Raw genomic sequence first — 22,351 nt, 5'->3', positions numbered from 1 at the left:
TGCAATGCCATGACTCTCTGGCCTGTAGCCTCTCCTCCATCAGTAAACCTTGATTTTCGGGGATTAAATCCTTGGGATGTTAAATTAAAAGTTGAAACATTTATGGAGAAAATCAGGACCACTACATCCTGATTCGGAATTAAAATAAATATAGCAGGGAAGTTCATCTGGAAATCAAATAAGATATCAGAAAGATAACTAGTTTCGTGACATTGTTTTTTTGTAAATTTAAAAGCATTATGCTTTAGAAACATATGAGTTTGTGGGACTCCATTAATGCTAAACATTTATATAGGGTGAGTCAACCTGACCTCCATTTTCTATATTTTTGGGCAGCCCTCTTAGATAGACCATTGGAATGGTGTCCCCATCCCAGTGATCTAGTAGAACAGGCCTTTGCTTTGAAGATTGCTGGGTTTGCCTTGATGCTTGCCTGTTACTCACCTTTCTAGGTCATCCTCGGTTTTTCAACCAGCTCTCCACTGGACTGGATATCATTGGTTTAGCCGGAGAATGGCTGACATCAACTGCCAATACCAATATGTAAGTCCCACATATTATTTTCATATCAGCAACCATGGTATATGATTATGGCTTGTGACCTTGAAAGTCCAATTCCAATTGTTCTATAATAATTTTATTACAGTTTCCCTAGTCATCTTTTCTCTTAAGATCTTTTAGGTTTATCAGTTCTAACTTAATAGTAGATAATCAATAAACTATTTCAATTGAATAATGCAATTTAATTAGAGCATGGTGATGAGAAATAATAACTCTAGCCTTCAATTTAATGTGAATTTTATGTTAAAAGACTCCATATTTCTTAATGATGTATCTAAACAGGTCATGTTTTGGAGTATGATCTTGGTCCATCCAAGATAGACCAATGTCTATCAAAGCACATCGGTCCTTATTATTTAGGTCATATTTCCTTTATAAATGCAGCTTCCATAAAGCCACAAACTAATTTTATCAACCTATTGCTTAACTAAAAATTCCAAAACACAATTACAAGTTGATGGAGGGTCAGCATAGCCTACTAAGTACTATTTCCTCCCAACACTATGAAAATGTTTTACCACTCTCTATGCACCCAGACAATGGCACCACATTCTATTACAGTATCCAAGTGGAAATAATGAAACACATTTCTGACAATAATTTTAAAATAATTACGTAAGAATTGTATGGGTTTTAGCCACTGTGGCAATATTTAGAAAAATAATCATCTACTTTTTAAGTTCATGGTAAAGTAGGTTTGTACAATGAATTTAGGTGAAAGGGTGGTATTAGTTAAAATGAGAAATTCCATTTGCCATCAAGATAGAATGTAAATTTTTAAAATTCAAGGTATTCTATTTTTCTTAAGCTACTTCCAGCGACAAAACCTGATGGGGCACTTGAAAATTACATTTTGATTTGTGTGTTTTCCAAAGCTGTTTAATGCTATGACTCAAAATACTTAACTACATTCAGAAAAGTTTCTATTAATTAAGGATTCTTGCTTTGTTTGCTAATTTAAAACAACGACAGACTTTCAAAACAGATGTGACAAGTAAAGCCTTTAGTGCTAAAAGGCGTAAAAGAATAAATTGATTGAAATTGGGAATGGTTTTCATGCTCTCTGCTTGCAAGTCATGGTTAACTTCTTGGAGTGTCCTTATTGGACCACCGAGGATGCGAAGGGCAGAAAGGAATTCAGATCAAAGATACAATTGCTTGTATGGTGTCCTCAGACAAAAAAACTCACCTTCGCAATTTTTACTATAGTATGATTTGTGAGAGAAAAATACATCAGCAACCAAAGGCATCATAGCATACTAATTATAACTTGAAAAGACACTAATGCTTAATTGGAGCATCCCATTAAGGAACAATTTTAATTAGAAAGTACAGCTTTTTAAAAAATTTAACTATTTGGGAAATAAGTTAGAAAAATTGAGTAAAAACCTCGTCTCCATTAAGGGCCAAATACCCATATTAATATAGGCACTGAATTCACCCAGCACCTTTAAGTGTGTATTCTGTAGGCCTCTCGACTGTAATTACCTAATATATATAGCCTAATATCAAGGTAAATAAAAGGAACCCATCCCTTTGAATCATTTATGACCAGATAGTCTCCTAAAAGGCTTTTCTTCAACCAGAAAGCGCTCACAAATTCTCATTTTTTTGTTTGTGTTCATAAAATCAAAGTCCCCTACTCTTCCCTTACCTCAGCTCAACCATGAAACACTAAAATATATCCCAGCCATCTGAGGTCAAGGCCAATCCAACTAAATGGCACATAGTAATTGCAGCTGGACTGAACAATGGATATTTATAAAATATTGTCCGATTCCAACCAGATCGATAGAGAAGGTTATTTAAAATAGTGAAATAGTTTCTGTCAGTTCTGGAGACAAGGCATTGTCTGAAGATGTAATAACTATTATCTAGAAATTGTTCTAAGCCAGTTCTCCTGGAAGATCATGAAATGTGGCAGCGCTGTCAGGAGCTCATGCAGAAATTTGCTCCCTTGTGACAGTTTCTTCTCCAACTGGGAAGAGTGTTCAAAATAAGTCTGGGGAAAAAAATGAGAAAAGGCTCTTTCTTTGGCAGAGTAGAATTTAATTAGTGATATACTCATTTTTTTTTGACCTGCACTGTCATTGAGTTTGGGTGGTATTGGTAATAGAAAATAATAACTATATTCCTCAGTATAGTCTTTTTAGAAGAACTATCCAAAATCCTAATTCAAGTAGCAAAGTGTTAGGTATCTGACAGAATAAAAAGAACATTTATGTTCACCATCTATACTTGCCTGTGCATATATCTTTGAGATATATTCTTCCAAGCAAGGACCCAGTGAAGATCCAAAGAAAATTTCACAAATGTGTAGCTATCCGTGGCATCTATAGCTCTTTTCTTCCAAAGCGGCCACCAAGCACAACTGTGCAGGTTGAGGTAGTGCCCACGTGTGAAAAACAGCCTGCCCCGTGAGTGCCTGTGTACAATACATAATCTTTATGATAAGATCTATCACAGCCCTCTGTTATGAGGTTATGATTCCAACTATCTAGTGCTTGAGTTTCGTAGAAATTACACAGGAGAAATTTTCTAGGGCGTTGTCAGTCATTTAATACCACTACGCAGGTTGCTAGAGGAGCCTGCAGTAAGCAGTCCTTGTTTGTCATAGAAACGCAGCTGTGATGCAAAGGACTTGGAATTCTGACTCTGAAACATACTAACTGAGATCATAAAAGATCACTGATTTTCTCTGAACCTCAGTTTCTTCTTCAGAAAAATGGAGGATAATCTTATCCATCCTACAGAGTGGTTCTGAAGACTACAAAAGGCACCAGTCTTAAGTACTCAGTGTATGCAAAGTGCCTTGCACACACCTAGGGAAGGCAACCACCCCTCACGTCACTGTTGCCATTCGAGAACCCCTTCTTTCAGCCTCTCAGCTCTTTTGTTTCTCTCTCTTATCATCTCTGGACATCAGAGGGGCTCACTAAGCTCCCCTTGGGTGCGTTAGCTTTTAAGGTGAAGATAGGCCACCTGCCACATCTGTAAGGAGGGGAAATCTAAGAGGAATGTCAAGATAGGGAGTCAACATAGAAAATTATTTCTTTCTCTCATGAAAGAAGTTTCCAGTTTAGCGGTCACCAGGGACAAATTGCTTGTGCCTTTCTGATGCACATTACAGCACGCAGCTCTCATCCTCAGTCTCCTGATGGTGCCGGCTGGCTGCTGAAGCTCTAGCATCGCTTCTGTGTTTCAGAGCTCAGGACAGAGGGAGAGAGAGGGAGAGATAGAGGAAGGAAGGGCAAAAGGGGAATATACTCTTTCCTTCTCAAAAACTTTAGAAGCTCCACACAACATTTCCCGTAGCATCTCTTTAGACGCTACTAAGTGTCATGGCCACACCTAGGGAAGCTGGAAGATGTAGTCTTTGATCTGGGTGAATTGCCACTCCTAATAAAATTGAATGAAGCAAGAAAAGATTGATACTGTTTAGCAACCAGCAGACTCTGCCACAGAGAAATACAACTTTTTAACAATTTGCCTTGGTTCTGAGTGAGAATCCCACTGGGAAGGTGAGTTGAGTCACTAAAAAAGGGCTAACTCACTACCCTACTCAGAATATACAAAGGCTCAGAAGTCTCCTTTAGTGTCACTTCATGAATGTCACCAATGAAGTGTTTTAAATCCTTATTTCCAATCCCATGTTCTTATGCTTCAACCCAGAGCTTTTTGCAGATTTAGTTTCTTCTACTCTGATTTTGAAATATAATCTTGTATTCTCACTTTAGCATCTAACCAGCTTCTTCTGCATCCATATTTGACCTTCAATCGTTTGACTATCTGCTTTCATCTGTCATTTAGGGAGGGGGCACCTAACCTGGAGTCCAGGTTGCAAAAGGAGAGTCTCCTACAATTGTATACCAAATGATGTGCACGTCCTCACTTTCTTCCTGGAGAGAAGGACCAGAGCTTTCTTAGGAATCCCAAAGGGGTCTGTGACCCCAATTAAGCTAAGAACCATTGCTGTCGGGGAGCTTCAAGGCCTTCTATGAGTCTTTGGGTGCAGGCAGACTACCAGTTGTAAACATGGCCCAGAATAGGAAGGCAGAGTCACAGGAATGTCAAATGCAGCGAGAACCACATTAGCCCAGGTGTCAGGCCTGGCTGGGGATGAACAGCCATAGAGCAGTCTGTCGGCTGCTACGACAGGATGTCAGCACTGAGGTCATGAATCAAGATAAGCTTGGTCTTAGCTGTGGAATAACTGGCCCTTGAGGCCCAGGCAGGGACTGTCAAACAGGGTGCAGCTGAAGCCAAGAACCAGATGCTGGGTTCATCCTCTTAAGCTTCTTCCTCAAGGTTGGGAATGGTGTCATCATATCTTTGTCTCTTCAGGACGTAAGAGGCCACCTGGCAGAGAATAGTCATCTAATAAGTATTTATTGAACAGAACTGAAAGGAAGGTTTAGGAATTGGGTACCTGGACAAATAAGGAACCTGAACAACATGAGATCAGATAGTCTCATGACTAAAAGTTCTAGATTCTTTCTCCTAATCTTGAGCGTAATGGCCATGCTCTTTCCTGGCCCTTAAGGGGGAAGACTAATTCTAAGGCTAAACCTGGGGCCTAAATTGATTCAAATCATGAAGTGGACCAAGCTCCTGGCCTTCAGTCCCATCCCTTCTCCCTCCTCCCTTTCCCATGTGGTTCCTGCCTGGCCATCTAACACTGACTTGACTCCAACTCAGCTTTCATCCCATCCTTGATAAGGTTCTGATATTATGGTGTATGATTCCATTTGTTCCATGCCTCATCCCAGAGAGCCTTCTCATTTGGTATTCTGAGATTCTAGCACACACACTGCCACCAGTACCTATTCACCATGCAAACATTTTTGCCATTTCAACATCTCCAAAAATCAATGGCACTGTTAACACATTTGTTCAAGAATGGTTAGAAGCACATCATGAGTTTGCCTCTTGGAACACTCAGCAGCACAGGCTAAACCAGGAATCCTTTCTTCTTCTTCCTTCATCAGGCCATCAGACATGAGGGAGTGTTGGTTGCTACGGTGATGGGGCTCAGAGCAGAACCAAAGCATGATTGTGACCTCCAGAGGTGATGGTAACTGAACACATGATTTCCGAGGGCCTTCCTCCTAAATTTCAAGGGTTCTTCTGAGGAAATGGACATGCTCATTTTGGAAACAAAATTCTACCAACAGACATATCCTGAGCAACCTCCAGGATCTTTTTGTCCTCTTTTACCACTGTGTGATTAATTTGATTGCTTTTTTTCTCCATGATTAAAACTTAGCTTCACGTGTGCCTTATGTACAATTGTCACTTCATCCTTTCAAATAGCTCTTCTAAATCATTAAGCCAGCAAGAATTCCCATTAGTCTTCAGCATTGGCATTCAGCCCAAACACCCTAATCAATGATAAAGTCTTCCCCTATCACTTGGCTGAGTCGGTCCAGGCATATCTCTTTAGCGAGCATGGTCTGAACTGAGCCCATAAACTCTAATGCTTAAGAAGGTCAAGCAAAAAGAAGACATACAAAGAACCTCAGAGTCAGTAAATATCTTTGTTTTCTGGTTCAGTTTTCTGTGGATGGACATTCTTTGATTTCTCTTAAGCCCTATGCTTGACACCATGGCCTTGTTTCAGTGACTAGACTAGTCTACCAGAATGTCTTCTGTTTTGAATTGCTTTGAGAAGAGCATGACTTGCTACTTTTAAATCAGTTTGTTAGAAGACAAAGCTAACCTACCAGGCTATGTGATGCCCACAGTTTTCTGTGTATGCCAGTTGACCATCTGCTTATATTTATAATTGGTAGTTAGAAAATCATCACTTATAATTATTCTTGACACATATTGACTTCAGAGAATTATAGAAACATAGCTGTCCTTGGGGATTATAAGTAGAAAAACCATGTAGATAATTATGCTGAGATCTTTAAAACCTGGGTCAATATTTCCAATTATCTTTGCAGTTAGCTTCCAGATGTTTACAATTGTTTTTTAAAGATAGACTTTGGCTTTGGGTTTTATAGATTCTACAAGTGTTAAAATGGCAGTTTTTTACAAATATTGCAAACCAATTGTATATAGAACTTATAATACATTTTTTTCAATTAACATTTGTATTGTCCTATAATCTTAGAGGTGAAAGAGACCCAGAAAAGTCATTTTCTTTCTTTCTATTTCTCTGGGTTGACTATAGACAGCTAACATATTCAATTTCAATAAAAATCTATTTTGTTGGTGAAGAATCACAGAGCAGGCACTTCCACCACCTCTTTCAGTATCCCAGGCTGGTTTCTGACATCTTAGGATTGGTGATTTAATGCATTTCTAGGAAATGAATTGTTTTAGTTGTTTTGAACCTCTTTTTTTAGAACCTGAGTACAAATACGAAACCAATCATCTATGTTCCCAAAAGTGGTTGACTTCTTTACTTTCATTCATTTTTATCACCTTTCCAGGTTTACATATGAAATTGCTCCAGTGTTTGTCCTCATGGAGCAAATTACGCTTAAGAAGATGAGAGAGATAGTTGGATGGTCAAATAAAGATGGTGATGGGATATTTTCTCCTGGTAAGTTTCTGTTCTCTTTCCCTGATTCTCCTCAAGGTTTGTGGTATGGAGCCTTAGGACCCTTTTGAGAATACTAAATACAAAGTGAGTTTGTGGAAGAATGACCTTAAAAAATATTTTTTTCGATACTCTGGCTTCCTATCTTTGTCAGGGTGAAGGCAAGCAAGAATGCTACATTCTATGTGTACTAACTAACAAAGGGTGTGCCTAACCCTGTACAAACTGACAAAGGCTGTGTCTAAATCATGCGAAGCAACTCCAGTTTGTCAACAGCAGTTTGATTAAGCTGGGGATCAGTGTCTCAAGAGTATCAATTAACTAATCGATTTTGGCCAAAATAGTATATCTACTTTGAATCTCTGGTTTGATGTAGATACAATAAAAATCTTTAAAACAAGGACAGATGTTCTTGGGGGGAGGACGGAGTTTGGCATGGTGTCAGAGACACTGTGATTGTCTATAGGGTAAGAAAAGAAATGAGAATTGCAATTGTCCAGGCAATTCGAGCTGACTGCAAATTTGCCTATTTAATTGTCAGGTAATTGGTGCACAAGTGATTAGTTTGTGTTGGCCAAACATGCCTAGTTACCTCAATTATCCTTGCATCTTTATTTCAATAAACACAAGTTTGGTTTTCTTTTAATAAACTTAGAGCTCTCCTAAATGACTCAATAACTCAGTTGGGCTATTCTTTGAGGAGAGTATCCAGGCAATGTCACTGTTTCCTTTGGTAAGCTCCATTATTCTCTCTTTCTCTGTCTTTCTGACTCAGAGAACAAATTCATCTTTGTTCCATAAATAGATTGAGCAGAAAGTGGAAGCAGGGAGGTTGTAACTCACCTATCTCTTTGCGGCCACTGCCACCTCATATTTCTGTCTAGACTTCAGGTGGGATGGGCACTGAAGTATGTGAATCACCTCCAGCCAAATTACCTAGATGGCTTTGGTAATGAGTGTGACTACTGTATTCCCATGGAAAAGGGTCCAGAGGGAAGCGCTGGCAACAGGAAACCCAGCAAGACCTATCAGGATATTGTCCTTCCCTTTTCTGACCTCCCTTGTCTCTTGAGACACCCGCTCAGCCTTTGCTGTTAGAAACAATCATGAAGGCTCTCCAACACCTCCCAATGTGTCTGCTTGCTGATAGGGGGAGCCATATCCAACATGTACAGCATCATGGCTGCTCGCTACAAGTACTTCCCGGAAGTTAAGACAAAGGGCATGGCGGCCGTGCCCAAACTGGTCCTCTTCACCTCAGAACATGTGAGTTGGGTGCTCTTGCTCATGGATTGTGGTGTTTTCCAAGGGACTATCTAACATCTAACCTCAAGCCTCTGTTTGTTACAGAGTCACTATTCCATAAAGAAGGCTGGGGCTGCACTTGGCTTTGGAACTGACAATGTGATTTTGATAAAGTGCAATGAAAGGTAGGCAGGGGAGAGGGAATATTAGGTTCTTGATGTATTAAATGTGTTCATCTGTTAAATTTGTTTTATTGTGCTTAAGGACTGACTCAGTACAGTGTGCCAAGCTGCTAATGGTCTGTTGAAAATATCTGATTAAATTACTTTTTGCTGCAGCTGAAGTTTTTTTCGTGTGCAGTCACATTGATTCTTCATTTGAGTTTCTCTCCTTTTATAATAATTACAGGGGGAAGATAATTCCTGCTGATTTAGAGGCAAAAATTCTTGAAGCCAAGCAAAAGGTATGTACTCTATGATAGCTCTAAACTCTGGTGAATACAAATTTTTAAAAATACCTTCTTTCTGACCTAGACAGTAAAAGTCTTGGACAACATAAGAGATCATTTTATTGTGTTTGTAAAATTCTATTCTCAAGTGTTTGCTTATTTTCAACTTGGGAGGTGATTTGGCTTTAAAATTGTGTCTATACGATATCGATTTTTTAAATGAAAAATCAGTCATTAAACCACTTATCCAATCTTCATTGTGCCGAATGACTAGTTTGATGAACGTCAATAAATCCACCACCCAAGCACCATGAAGATACAGCCTAATTGAAGTTTTCAGTTGCTACTTGTTAGGTATAACCTCATTTTAACAAATATCATTTTAGCTTAGGATTCTGTTCAGCAAAGTGCTTCCATCCTAAGGCAGATGGCCCATAACACTCGATGAATCAGCCTCAATAAATTCTATTAAACAAAAGAATCTCATAGAACAAATGTAATATATCCACAAGGCACTGCCAGGTAGCAGTCAGGCCATTTACCAACTCGCTGTTATGGGGTTACATTCTTATACCTCCTTCTCTAACTGTAGTTGTTTGCTGGGGTCTCACTAGAGGAGATGGATGGAAATATCACTAGGACTAAGCAAGGAATAGTAATGGAATTGAGCTTCAATAAAAACCTAAGACTCACAGATTTCCCCAAGCCTGTCTGACTCAATTTCCTGTTATTTCTTGTTCACATCAAAATTTTACTGTGTCCACTATTAGTTGAAACAATGTGTAGACCAGTTTTAAATAACCAAGCAATGCTTCAGTATTATTACCTCAGTATACTTAGAACAATGCAGCTTCTGAACAACTGTACAATGTCCAGATGAGATTTAGAGCTACCGGCCTATCACTCCAAACACTTACTATTACTCTTTCCTGCTTTATTGCTTGCCGTGGAACTTGTCACTATAAACATACGGTGTATTCTGCTTATTTAATTTTGTTTGTTGTCTGTCACTGCCCACTAGAATGTAAACTCCATGGGGACAGAATTCTTTGTCTCTTTTGCTCACTGCTTTATTCCCAGCATCTACAATAGGGCCTGGCACATAAATGTCACGCAGAGAATATTTGTTGAATAAATGAATGAATTAGTGAATGAACCAACAAAGAGTACTCCCAGATAATGTATCTGATACCACATCAGCTTGGCTGATCTCTGTTAGAAATAAACGTTACTGCAATTCTTCTACTTCCTGTGGAAAGGAGAAAGGTTAAAAAGACTAATCAGCCTGTTTCTCTTACCTTATAGGGATATGTTCCTCTTTATGTCAATGCAACTGCTGGCACAACCGTTTATGGAGCCTTTGACCCGATACAGGAGATTGCAGATATATGTGACAAATATAACCTTTGGCTGCATGTTGATGTAAGTGCTGTAACTCGCAGAGTGGCCTGGTCCATTTCAGGGGTGGAAGCAGCTCTGCTCTATGATTTGCCTCAAGCTCCTCCCAATGCCCAGCTGGCTCTCTCTCCATCCACATTAGTTCCACTCTTCCCTGGCCCCCAGCTGGCCATTCACAACTAGACATACCACAGGACCATATATCCTTTGGGACTCATCTAGTTCCTTATGGCCAGTTGCTGTCTTCTGTGGTTCATTTTGGAATTTGGTCTCCATCACCTTTTCATGTAGCTTCTGTCTGGACAAATAGCTACAGAAAGAAATATAACTGATTTCAGAGGGGGAAATATATAAGACACAATGTATAGAAAGTGGCCATGAATCTGGATGCTCAGCTATCTTCTGCCTTCAGTCAGTCATCTGTGACACTTTTCTAAAAAAAAAAAAAAAATGCATATCTGATACTTGTAGTAAAAATAAGGCATTATATGAAGATGTTATCAACTAAGTGATTTAGTACCAGATTTTCCCAGGAACACAAAAGATGCGTTTTCACATGTGTGACTGAGTGTAATTTTTCTTTTTTTCTCACTCCATTCTCTTATGGATATAACTTCTCACAACTGGACGATTGGGTAACCTGCCCTACTGTTGAACAAATGACTAACGAAGGCTATGCTTGTGTTATGTGGTGTCCCCAGCGATTCAGTAAACATGAGTAAGGGTACCCACAAAAATGTCTGGCTGCTGCAGGAGCTGTGGTGGAATTTCCAAGCCCTGGAGGGCTGCAGCTTTCTGAGTTTTCAGGGGCCCTTAGAATTCTACCCTTGGGAAAATCAGATGGTGGGCTCCAGTCCTTTGTGTCACTTCCAGAGCCAACCTGGGGGGCTCATTGGGCATCTCCGGCCTTCCAGAGTACTCTGAGCCTTTGAGTCTTGGCACCACAGGCTCAGACCTGATTTACCTGTATCACTTCTGGCTACTCTTACTTTAACTTGGAGGAACTTTTGAAGAAGTGACAAACAATGAATATTTATAACTGCCATTGGTTGAACAATCAGTGTGGGTTCCTTTTGTTGGAGAAACTTATGTTTTTCACCATTTACTTTCTCTCTCATGTTTCACTAGAGGCATGGAGTGACTGGTTCTTAAATGTCACTGTTTCCCCTCCCTCTCCTTTCTCTGTCCTCACAGGCTGCCTGGGGTGGCGGACTGCTCATGTCCAGGAAGCACCGCCATAAACTCAGTGGCATAGAAAGGTAAGGGCCCGAGTTCAGGGCCTCCTTCCATTCAGGCCTTCGAGCATGCCATGCTGCTGAGTCCACTGATATCCCCAGCACCTGATTTCAATCTGACTAAGCTCACTTTTGCTCAGTAGGCACTTACTGAGCACATATTATATGCTCGGCACTGGGAAAGCAATCATTTGATTTCCCAGTCAAATGGGTCTTCACCTCAATGAGTTCACAACTGAGAAAGAGAAAGACAAGTAAACAAACAGTTACAACACGATGGATAAGTGCAACAACTGATGTGATTGTGAGGTTTCCAGGCAAGAAAGAAGAGAAACTAAGCAGTGTGGGGATTTGGAGGCTAAATGGGAGTTTGCCAAAGGTACAGGAAGGGCCACTGATTCATTTCATTCTTCTTTCTTATTAAGCTTACTGCTGGGAAAGGGGCAGGGCACTCAGCTCTTCCAACTTATTTGTTTTCTTGTTCACCATCCAAGTTCAGTGGATGTGCTAAGTAAGCCAAATATGATTTTGACCTGACTCCTATGTATTGATCCTAAATGAACTCACATGGACTCATTTATTCATTTAGCAAATATTTACTAAGCATGTCTCATGAGCCAGGCAGGCATGGATGTGAAGATTTGGTTACCTGCCTTCAATCCAGCCATCTGTGGCACTTTTCTAAAAAATGCGTACCTGGTACATGTAGGAAAAATAAGGCAGTATATACGGAAAGTGTTAACAACTAAGAGATTAACCTTCCTGAGGCTTACATTCCAGTGGGCTGAATGTTTATAACAAAGAGACACTTAATCTGTCTCATAGTAAAGAAAAATAAAACAGGGTTAAAGAACAGTGAGTGACAAGGCATGCTGTTTGAGACAGGGTAGTCAGAAGGCTTTCTGAGGTGACATTTCAGCAGATACTGGGAGAAAGGGAGACAGGAAGCAAAGATACAAGGAAGAATATTCTAGGCAGTGGGAAGGGCAGGTGCAAAGGCCCTGAGGCAGGGCTGTTATTGGTGAGTTGGAGGACCATCAGAGGCCAGTGTGATTGGAGCAACGTGAGAGAGGTGAGAGCAGACCAGGTTGGAGAGTGGACAGGGAGCAGACATCAGGAAAAGCACGCCTTTTCCTGACAGAAAGGCGTGAGGTTTTGTAACCTCTGCTGTGCCTCTTTCCTTCTGGCTCAGTTTTAAAAGGTCAGTATTGAGGTGAGTGGGACTGACTCTATGAAACATAGTTATAAGACTCTGTACCTTGGAGGATAATATATTTAATATAGATGAGGCAGTCCAACTGTACTTTAGATTTCTCAGGCAATTTTCATTTTCCATCTTTGAGTGTAGAAAAACTTGAAACATTTAGCACTAGACTTTTTCTTATCTAACATTTTAAAGCACATATGTCTTCTGAAGGAAATTGAATCTATATCATGTCTTATTACTTTCCATTTGTAGCAGCAAAGAATCATTTACTCGAGACCTTTAGGACATTAAAGAAAACCTCTCTTAATCTAAAAACGTTTATGAGACCTAAATATAATTTTTAATGACTCAGTGGTGATAGCTATGAGAAATTGATTAAATCTACTGCTTTTTAAATATGGCCTGACACACTGATGCATTTTAATGAGATAAGCATTTAGTCAACTTTTCTGAGAACTTTTCATAGGTCTCTCTCATAAAGATTTTCTTTATTATGTACTTCGGGGGAAAACACTTCAGGCCTTTCTTATCCTTGAAACACAGTGCACACCCTATTATTGTCACATATATACTGAATTATTTTCCCTCTAAAGGACCTAGGCAAGATGATGAGGTTAAAAATTTACAGCAAGGATTTAGCTGTAGGGAGAACAGATGCAGTATACCTAATTCCAAGCAAATTGCTCTGTCTGGGGAAAACATCCTTCACAGGTATTAAAGCTCAGAGCCCAGCTGTGGGCTAGGCTATTGGGATGGAGTCTGTAAACCACTGAAGCAAGTTACCCAAGTTTTAATCATCATACATTATACTTAGTAGTTTGTGTAATGTCCTAGCTGGTGTGCTGCTTAACCATTTAATTGTGTCTGACAGAGTGATGAGGTTGCTAGGACACCATGCTTGTTAAGCAATCATTGCAGCCTAAGCTGGCAATGTCGTGTTTATTTAGCATTTGAACAACACTGCTAAGTAGTCAAAACCAAGAATTGTCCAATTGATCCTTGCTTTTAGGTGTCACTCTTCATGCTACTTCATAAGTAGGTAGGTCAGCATCACCAGCCCATTTTATAAATAACAGGAAGGCAGAAAGAAGCCAGAGTCTGTTGCCAAAAGGTGGCAGGCTGATGGAGGGGTTATGAGCACTGGGTCTGCAATTCAACTCCCTGGACTTGAATCTTGGCTCCAATACTTCCTAGTTTTGCGACTTTGGGTGATGTATTTAACCCTTCTGTGCCTTAGGTTCTCCATCTAAAATAGATAATAGTTCCTACATCATAGAATTGTGAGAATTAAGTAGTCCGGGCACAGTTATTATCATTATGTGTTTATTAACTCATTTTCTCCATTATTCAGTTCTGTGAAGAACACTCCCCATTTTATAGATGGAAAAACTGAGGCACAGAAGAGCTATGTCACTTGCCCAACTTAGTAATTCTCAGAGCCAGGATTCAGATTCAGACAATCTGGTTCCAAAGCCTGAGTTGTTAAATCATGACCCCATACTGACATAATGCCTGTAAACCTCTCAGAACGACAGAATACATAAGTTCTTCATAAAGGTTAGCTATTATTAATAGCAGTTATTTAAAAGAGACAGTCTGCACATTAGTACCCTGAGACTGCCTGCCAAACAGTTGTTTACTACTTGATAAGTCAATTTAGGGGCTCAGGCACAAAAAACGTGTACTGACTGGAGTTGCGATGGGTGGTGTTTTCCTCAAGAGGACAGTCGCCTCTTGCTGACTCCTGCACCTTCTCCTCAGAGTATCATGTGCTTCTTTCAGGGCCAACTCAGTCACCTGGAACCCTCACAAGATGATGGGCGTGCTGTTGCAGTGCTCTGCCATTCTTGTCAAGGAAAAGGTCTGTTCCCCCTCGAGATGAGCTGGTAGCCTGCACATCCCTTAGGAGGCACAAGGAGAGAAAAGCATGGGGTCTTTTTACGGTTCTTGGTAACGTGCTCACAAGATTGACTGCCCCGTTCGGACCACCACTGCTGTTCTTTCCTGCCCTTAACTGTTAGCCTTCACCTACCCTCATGCCTCCTCTGGCTCTTGCTTGCTGCTGCCCTTCTTCCTCGTTCAGCAGTTCAGGGCCCTGTCAGTGACAGAAACTATACAGGCAGATTTCATTTCAAATTCCTTCTTGTTTGTACAAACAGAAGTGAGAGCAATTGGATGAAGTACCGACTTTCACGTCAGTGGCAGTGAGGGCAAAAAGTGGTCACTGGAACATATTTTCAGTTCTTAGCATGAATTTGTGGTCCCAAGAGCTGAAATAAATTAGGTCGACTTTACATATTACAAATGTCAATTCAGAGCAACAAGGAATGGTGACCAAAAGCCTCCTCTAAATGAGTTGGGAGTTTATTCCCTTCTTTAAGGATCTAATAATAGGACCCTGCCCTTGAAAGCACTGTTGCTCCAGTGACATGTTTGCACACGGACGCATTCCAAAAAGTCTGTCACCGACCTGTAAGAGCCAGAACCTGCACAAGCTCTTTACTCCACTCCTTAGTAGACTGCCTGTTAGCTTCATAGGAGATCCTGGAAAAGATTGGCAGGCTTTTTAGGGGATGCTTTTGGGGAGGAAAATTCTTCACAACATGAAACTGTCCCACCCACTGCAGGAAGTTTTTATCCCCTGCCCACTGAATGCCATAGCACTTCCCAGACTTTGGAACAACCCAAAACACCCACACACATTTCCAAATGCCCCTTAGAGGGACAGTGGGACCGTTGTTGTTGGCATCTGAGACAAAAGATCATTTTCTAATCAGAGTAACAGAGGGAAAGGGACAAACGTTTGTCCAAGGGTAGTTTTAGAGAGGATATCAGAACAAGTGCAAGACCTCATACGGCATTAGAAGAAAGGTTGCATAAGACTCCAAGTCCAGCCAGCCCTGTTTCCAAGCCGTCCACATCTCTGACCTGTGAATACAGATGCATGTCCATCTTGACTTCCATGATAGGGGATACTCCAAGGATGCAACCAGATGTGTGCAGGATACCTCTTCCAGCCAGACAAGCAATATGATGTCTCCTATGACACCGGCGATAAGGCAATTCAGTGTGGTCGCCATGTGGACATTTTCAAGTTCTGGCTGATGTGGAAAGCAAAGGTATGGAAAAGAGAATTCAGGCACTCGAGCAGGAATGTAATTTGCAAAAGGCTAGCTGGCAAAGATACATCACCAATAATTCACTGTGTTCAATCAATATCTGGATAATTGAGCTATTTTCTTTGTTTGCAAATGAAATCATTTTATCCTTCATGTCAAATTCTCCCTCCTTCCATTCCATCTCCTCAATTTGAATTAGCATAAAGTTTCCTTATAGCTTTCTCTTATAACAGCTACAAGTGATGCCAAGATACAGATTTCCAATACAGTCCTTAGGGAGGCTGAGATTATTTAGTGCAGATTAAGAGATAAAGATGAAATGACTACATTATTCTGTGGAGAACCTTCAATTCCTGTATGAGGCCTCAAACCATGGGGTACCTATGACAGTTTTAAATTATATACAAATAATGGCTTTCCCATTATTTGTACTTTACACACTATTCTGGAAAATACATACTTTATTCTGAGAAATCCTCCTGCTTAGACTGAAGCATGATGTGTATGTATTCATCAGCCTTTCCGATTACTGTGTCTAGAAAAAAAAGCAAACTATTAGAATTTTCCCCAAAATATGGGTGAAGGAGAGGATTTCCATTTCACTATTTGTTTCAAAAGCATTTTTATGCAACCAAGTAAAGGCAATGTTTATTTCACAGCTTTATATAGCATCTATTGTTTTTATTTACCTACTATAAATTAATTTTACTGGTTTCTATATTTAAGATTGGGTCTACCTAATCCAAAAGCAACGTTTTCCAGTAAAACATCTAGCCACATATTTCTTCTGTAGGAAGAATTTAATGGATTATTAGTTTTCTTCCTCATTTAGCACTTTGTCTTAATATAGAAATAGTCTGAATGTGATTTCTGCTGCAAAGTAATTATAGGTATTTTAGGCATATAAATAGCTATAAATTACAAGAGAAAGTGCTATCATTTAGAAATATAATAACCACATGGCCTATCTCAGTAATTTATGTCTTTGTTTCACCTAAAAATAATCTCTTGAACCATCTGCCAGAAGTTTGGCTCATGGTGAATTGGTTGCTGAGGTGGGACCCTGGTGCGGGCCTCCTTCCCAAGTGGAGAATGGACCGGCCAGGTTTACGCCTAGCAGTGACTGCTGCTTTGCCAGCATTCGACTTCACCCAGACCCATTAGCAATCCACAAGCCAGCCTAGTGCATCTGCTCTCCTTGTTAACAACGACCCAACCAACAATCCCCACGCTGCTATTATTAATCAGCCATGCTGTCTTTTGAAACTCATGCTCAGCCAGTTTGTCAATAGTTGGAGCTGTTGCAATCTCAGGGCATGTACTGAGACCAAAGGCTTTCCCATCTGCCTGCCTGTCACCACAAAGGGATAATTCTGTAATTCTGTACCCTGTGGAAGGTAGTCTGCCAGGGAGTGTGGGGGACACGTTTGACCCGGACTTACTCCTGAGGAAGGGTGGGTTCTAAAGCAGTATTTCTCAAACTATCTGTGGTAAAGATCTAGTTGGGGTTTTTTTAACCTATTGTAGACCAATATAATACAGATGAATTGCTAGAAAAACGAAATAAAAATGATACAAAGTATAAGCACCAATTTTAAAAATTAGATTCCATAGACATAAAATTACTCCATCAAATTGCTATAAAAATTTCTTATTGCTTCATCTCAATTTCTGTACTCATCTTATTATGGACCAGTTACTGAACTGAGTAGCACTGTCCTAAAGCAAACCAGAAAATAGCGTTCAGGTCCAGGCTATGAATAACTAGCAGGAAGCTAAAAGCCCTGTTGAAAATCGCTGCCCAGAGACTACAGTGCCTTCCAAAGAAAGCAGGCACGTTTCATTTTATTGCAGGCAGTGCTGTGAAGAACCTATACACATTTAGTTAGATGGTTCTTCCTAACCATCTCCAAGAATACTCTTACGTCTATTTCCAATAGACAAGGACAGCATGGCCTTCTCAAATGCCCATCACTGGGAAATGTAGCCTCTTACCAACAAACTTGACTTTTCTTTTTTTAAAACAGGGTACAGTGGGATTTGAAAATCAGATCAACAAATGCTTGGAACTGGCTGAATACCTCTACGCCAAGATTAAAAACAGAGAAGAATTTGAGATGGTCTTCAATGGTGAGGTAAGTTGTCATCATAGACTAGATATACAGCATTTTCAGAAAATCTATTGAGGGAGGCTCCTGGGGCCATATTTTCCCGCATTGCCAAACACTGCTTCTGAAGTTTTATTCTTATGCACTCGTCATTCAATTCCCTTTGTGTCCATGAACTTTCCTTCTGGTAGCACAGGGATGACTTTTCCCTTCACCTCTTTGCAGACAAGAGGTCTTTCCTTGGCAGGTCCGAATCTTTTATCATCTTGGGGTGTGTCTTATCATTGTGTTGAACCTCCACACTAAAGTATTTCTCAGTTCCAAGAAATGTATGGGATGAGCATATCCTTGTCTCCCAAGACTGGTTCTAAAATGATGTTCTGCTTTACATAGAGTCATTACGAGGAGAGCAACATAAAATTGTCTCCGTCCTGAGTCCATATCCACATTTACACAATAAAGTACTCGTCATACCAGTAGTGACTGTGCACCAGGCTCCAGGCCAGAAGCTGGGTTATATAGCAGTGACCGGAACAGACGCTGTTTCTGCTCTAATGGAGCTTGCAGTTGGGTAAAGAAAGTTTCCATCGTTGAATAGGAGGCAGTATTGAATAAAAGAAAATCCATTCATAACCCAGTATAACACCACCTACCTACAACTTAGTCCATTTATCAGGCAACCTGAAAACACTGGAGAATCACCGAACGAGGAAGAAAGAGCCCTGAGCATTTCAAATCAATGATACGGTGCTCATGCATTTCACCTTTGGGACCTCACTCTGATCATTTACACTATTTTAAACATTTTACTCGTAGATTAAAGGTAAACATCATGTCTCATGCCAGTGAGAGGCAGGCACATTGATGGCAAACAGCGACTAGGAAGAAAACTGAGAAACTATAGCAAGAATACAGAAGAACTCAAAAACATAGGAGTGTTTAGGGCAAGGACACTAACATTTCTAGGCATCTCAGTTAGTCCAGTCTTATGGTTTAGAACCAGTATTAATGTTCTGTATGATAATTCTGAGTCATCGAGAAAAAGATTCAGTATCAACATAATAAACTCAATACAATATTCAGTATCAATGAAATAAACTGTGTTTCGAGCATCTACAAAATGGCAAGAAAGATAATACCCCTTTTAAAACTACCCATATATAATTATTTTTTAACATTTCAATGTTTAAAGGTGGTAACTTTAGAAAATTGGTCGTGGGAAACAACTCTTGCCAGATATGATTGGACAAACTAGGTATTGTTCTCCCTCATACAGAGTTAACATTGACTTCAAAATGGACATGAAACCGTTTTTTCGTGTTTTTTTTTAAGTCTGAGAGACTTCTGCTAGGGGTACATAGAACTTTGGGAACAGCCTTCTTTCAAATTCTCATAATTTTCTGTTTTGTTTGTATGTTGCTTGTTTGTGAAAACCTCTGCAGCCTGAGCATACAAACGTCTGTTTCTGGTATATTCCACAAAGCCTCAGGGGCATGCCGGATAGCCCAGAGCGCCGGGAAAAACTACACAGGGTATGGAATCTCTTTGTCTCAACTAACCCTTTGCAATTTCTCTGGCTGGCCAGAATGTCCTGACTATAACATGTCTTTCTAATGGGGGAGAATGGAAACTAAAGACATGGGGTGCTGGGGGGCATCTTGCTATATTCTTCTTGGACCTGGATTGTCCCAGCTGTGGTTAAGATACAATGGGAACCTCTAAAGGATGCATCCCTGGTCTTCATTCAAAGGGCCGTATGCAGGACAACTGAATTTTCATATTCCTAGCAACTTCCATATTAAACTATGTCTGTTAAAATCTTTTTTTCCCTTTTTAAAAAGTTTTTATTTGATTTTTTTATATTAGTTTTCAGGTGTACAAAGCAACATAATGATTAGACATTTCTACTCCTCACAGTGACAACCTCTACAATCTACTACCCACTGGCGTCGTATATAGCTGTTACTAGACCATTGACTGTATTCCCTATGCTGTACTTTATATCCCATGACCATATATCTATTTTATACATTATACACACACACACACACACAACTATAACTGTAGATGACATCCAGTGTTATTCTACTCCAGCGTCAGGTGTACAGCGCAGTGGTCAGGCATCTACAGTCTACGAAGTGATCCCCTGATAAGTCCAGTGCCCATCTGGCATCTTATATCATCCATACAACATTATTGATTATATTCCCCATACTGTGTTTCACATCCTCATGACTATATTGTGACTACCAACTTGTACTTTCTAATCCCTTCACTTCTCCCCCATCCCTCATCTCCCAAACCCCCTCCCATGTGGAATCTAAAGAACAGAATAAACAAGGAAACAAAACAGAAATAGACTCAGAGATACAGAGAAAATATCTTTTACTAAGTTCAAGTCTACTTTAATGCTGACTCATTCTGGTTGTTGATTTCTATATCTAGTTTATATATTATTTATACCTGCTGGTATTCTATTTCATTTATATAATATAGTGTTATATAATGTTTCATTCATCCAACCATTTAACAAATAGCTGTTGAGCACAGTCTCTGTGCCAATCTCTGTGCCAGGCAATATCCTGGGCTCTGGGTTATACAGGAGCCTTAATTTGTGTAGTTGCCCATAAGAGTTTGTGTTTTTTATTTTCTTATCATTGTTCTATGACCGACTTTCAAAAGTCAACTGCACAGTATTTTCTGAGGGAATTTATGACTGGATAGACTTAAATAGTCCTTAGATCTTAGCCACTGCAGAAACCTAGATATAAAATACGTCTTTGCCTTTATGTCAGCATAAGCACAAATGGTAAAAAGCAAACTGCTCTTCTTTCCAACCAAGAAACACGTTGTATGGTTAAAAAGAGTGGTGTGAATATCAGCCTTGAGTTTTGTTTTATGTTTCCATCACCAGGTGGCTCCGAAAATCAAAGCCCTGATGATGGAGTCTGGCACGACCATGGTTGGCTACCAGCCTCAGGGCGACAAGGCCAACTTCTTCCGGATGGTCATCTCGAACCCGGCCGCCACGCAGTCTGACATCGACTTCCTCATTGAGGAGATAGAAAGATTGGGCCAGGATCTGTAATGGCCCTTCTTCGAACAGGAATTTGTGGGGATTCCCTTTCCCCTCTGGCACTCTAGAACAACCTCTGTAAGTTGCTGAAACAATAGGCCATTTCATTGGGAAAATAGAATATCTTGAAGAATACTGTTAAACCCTTACTTAAGCTTGTTGTAGTTAGCAGGAAATAATGTTCTTTTTAAAAAGTTGCACATTAGGAACACACTATATATGTACAGTTATATATACCTCTCTCTATATATATATGTATGTATAGTGAGTGTGGCTTTAGTAATAGACCTCAGCATGTTCCCGTTCCAGGACAATTATCTTTACCTTCAGCAGTTACTGAGGGTCAAACATGCTGCAAACCAGCTCGCCCAACAACCCCAGGAAAGATGTTTCTCAAAATGTCATGTTGTAGGGACCAAGGGAAATTCTGTTGGCAGGAGTTGACCTTGTTGTCAGTGTTTCTCTCACCTAAAGAGGTGACAAATGAGAAAAAGCACACTTGATGACAAGAGTCACGCCCTCCCCATTAGTATCCTGTTAGGGAAAAATAGTAGTAGAGTCATTGTTACAGGTGTGCTATTGCTGTATTTTTAGAGATTAATTTTGTGTAGATTGTGCATATCTCTGTTGTCTGACCTTGCCGGGTAGGGGAGGGAAAAACACATGTAATAATTTAAATGACTGTTTAATTGTAGGTAAATGAAATATTTGCTTATTTATATTCAGAGATTTACCATGTTAAAGAGGTGTCTTGTATTTTCTTCCATTTGTAATGTATCTTATTTATATATTAATGCAGTAAGTTCTGAAAACTGTTTATGGTATTTTTGTGCATTTGTGAGCCAAAGAGAAAAGATTAAAACTAGTGAGACTTGTATTTATATTGGAGTGCCCTTAAAATGATTTCAGCATAAGTTTACTGTCCGTAAGAGAATTCTGATACTGTACATAGAGTCATATATATATATATATATATCATATATATATATATAAAGTTCATTACTTAAACGGCATCTGCTCTTCTATTATCCTCTCTGTCTGGCTGTATGTCTGGTGTTCTCAATGCTTTTCTAGTAACTGTTGGATAATAACTAGATCTCCTGTCATTTTGTAGTAGTTCATGACCAATCTCTGTGACTCGCTTAGCTCAAACCTAAGGCAATGTTTCTGAAGAACTTCTGAAGATTTCAGATAAATTGACCAGGCTCACCACTGTTTTTGAGGAAAGGAAATTCACACTGTGTGTTTTAGAGTATGCAAGAAGACTATAAATAAATAAAAACATTCTCCATGGAGAATTTAAACAAAATTTTCTTCCAGTTTGTGTTTCATGTGGAAAGAGAGATTTCCAGTTATAGTTACTTGGATCACCACGGCCCATTCACTGTCCACTGGCCCATTCAC

General features: G+C 39.8%; 1 protein-coding gene across 3 annotated transcripts in view; it reads left to right on the top strand.

The window, feature by feature from the left end:
- The window catches only part of GAD1 (glutamate decarboxylase 1), a 40,904-nt gene extending 18,648 nt beyond the window's left edge, over positions 1-22,256 (top strand). For 2 of the 3 annotated variants that reach the window (XM_033112735.1, XM_033112734.1), the window contains 12 exons: positions 453-543; positions 7,002-7,114; positions 8,262-8,377; positions 8,462-8,541; positions 8,765-8,819; positions 10,110-10,226; positions 11,397-11,461; positions 14,427-14,505; positions 15,614-15,763; positions 17,791-17,898; positions 19,314-19,403; positions 20,786-21,812. In XM_033112735.1, the coding sequence (XP_032968626.1) occupies positions 453-543; positions 7,002-7,114; positions 8,262-8,377; positions 8,462-8,541; positions 8,765-8,819; positions 10,110-10,226; positions 11,397-11,461; positions 14,427-14,505; positions 15,614-15,763; positions 17,791-17,898; positions 19,314-19,403; positions 20,786-20,959 (1,238 nt within the window). In that variant the 3' untranslated portion in view covers positions 20,960-21,812. Of the gene's footprint in view, positions 1-452; positions 544-7,001; positions 7,115-8,261; positions 8,378-8,461; positions 8,542-8,764; positions 8,820-10,109; positions 10,227-11,396; positions 11,462-14,426; positions 14,506-15,613; positions 15,764-17,790; positions 17,899-19,313; positions 19,404-20,785 lie in introns of all 3 variants that reach the window. The other variant, XM_033112733.1, reaches the window with a different exon arrangement.
- The last annotated feature ends 95 nt before the right edge of the window (positions 22,257-22,351 follow it).

Source organism: Rhinolophus ferrumequinum, chromosome 8 (assembly GCF_004115265.2).
Source record: "Rhinolophus ferrumequinum isolate MPI-CBG mRhiFer1 chromosome 8, mRhiFer1_v1.p, whole genome shotgun sequence".
In the NCBI taxonomy this organism is placed as follows: domain Eukaryota; kingdom Metazoa; phylum Chordata; class Mammalia; order Chiroptera; family Rhinolophidae; genus Rhinolophus; species Rhinolophus ferrumequinum.
Note: the sequence above shows the minus strand (reverse complement) of the source record. Positions and strands in the feature narration are given on the sequence as shown.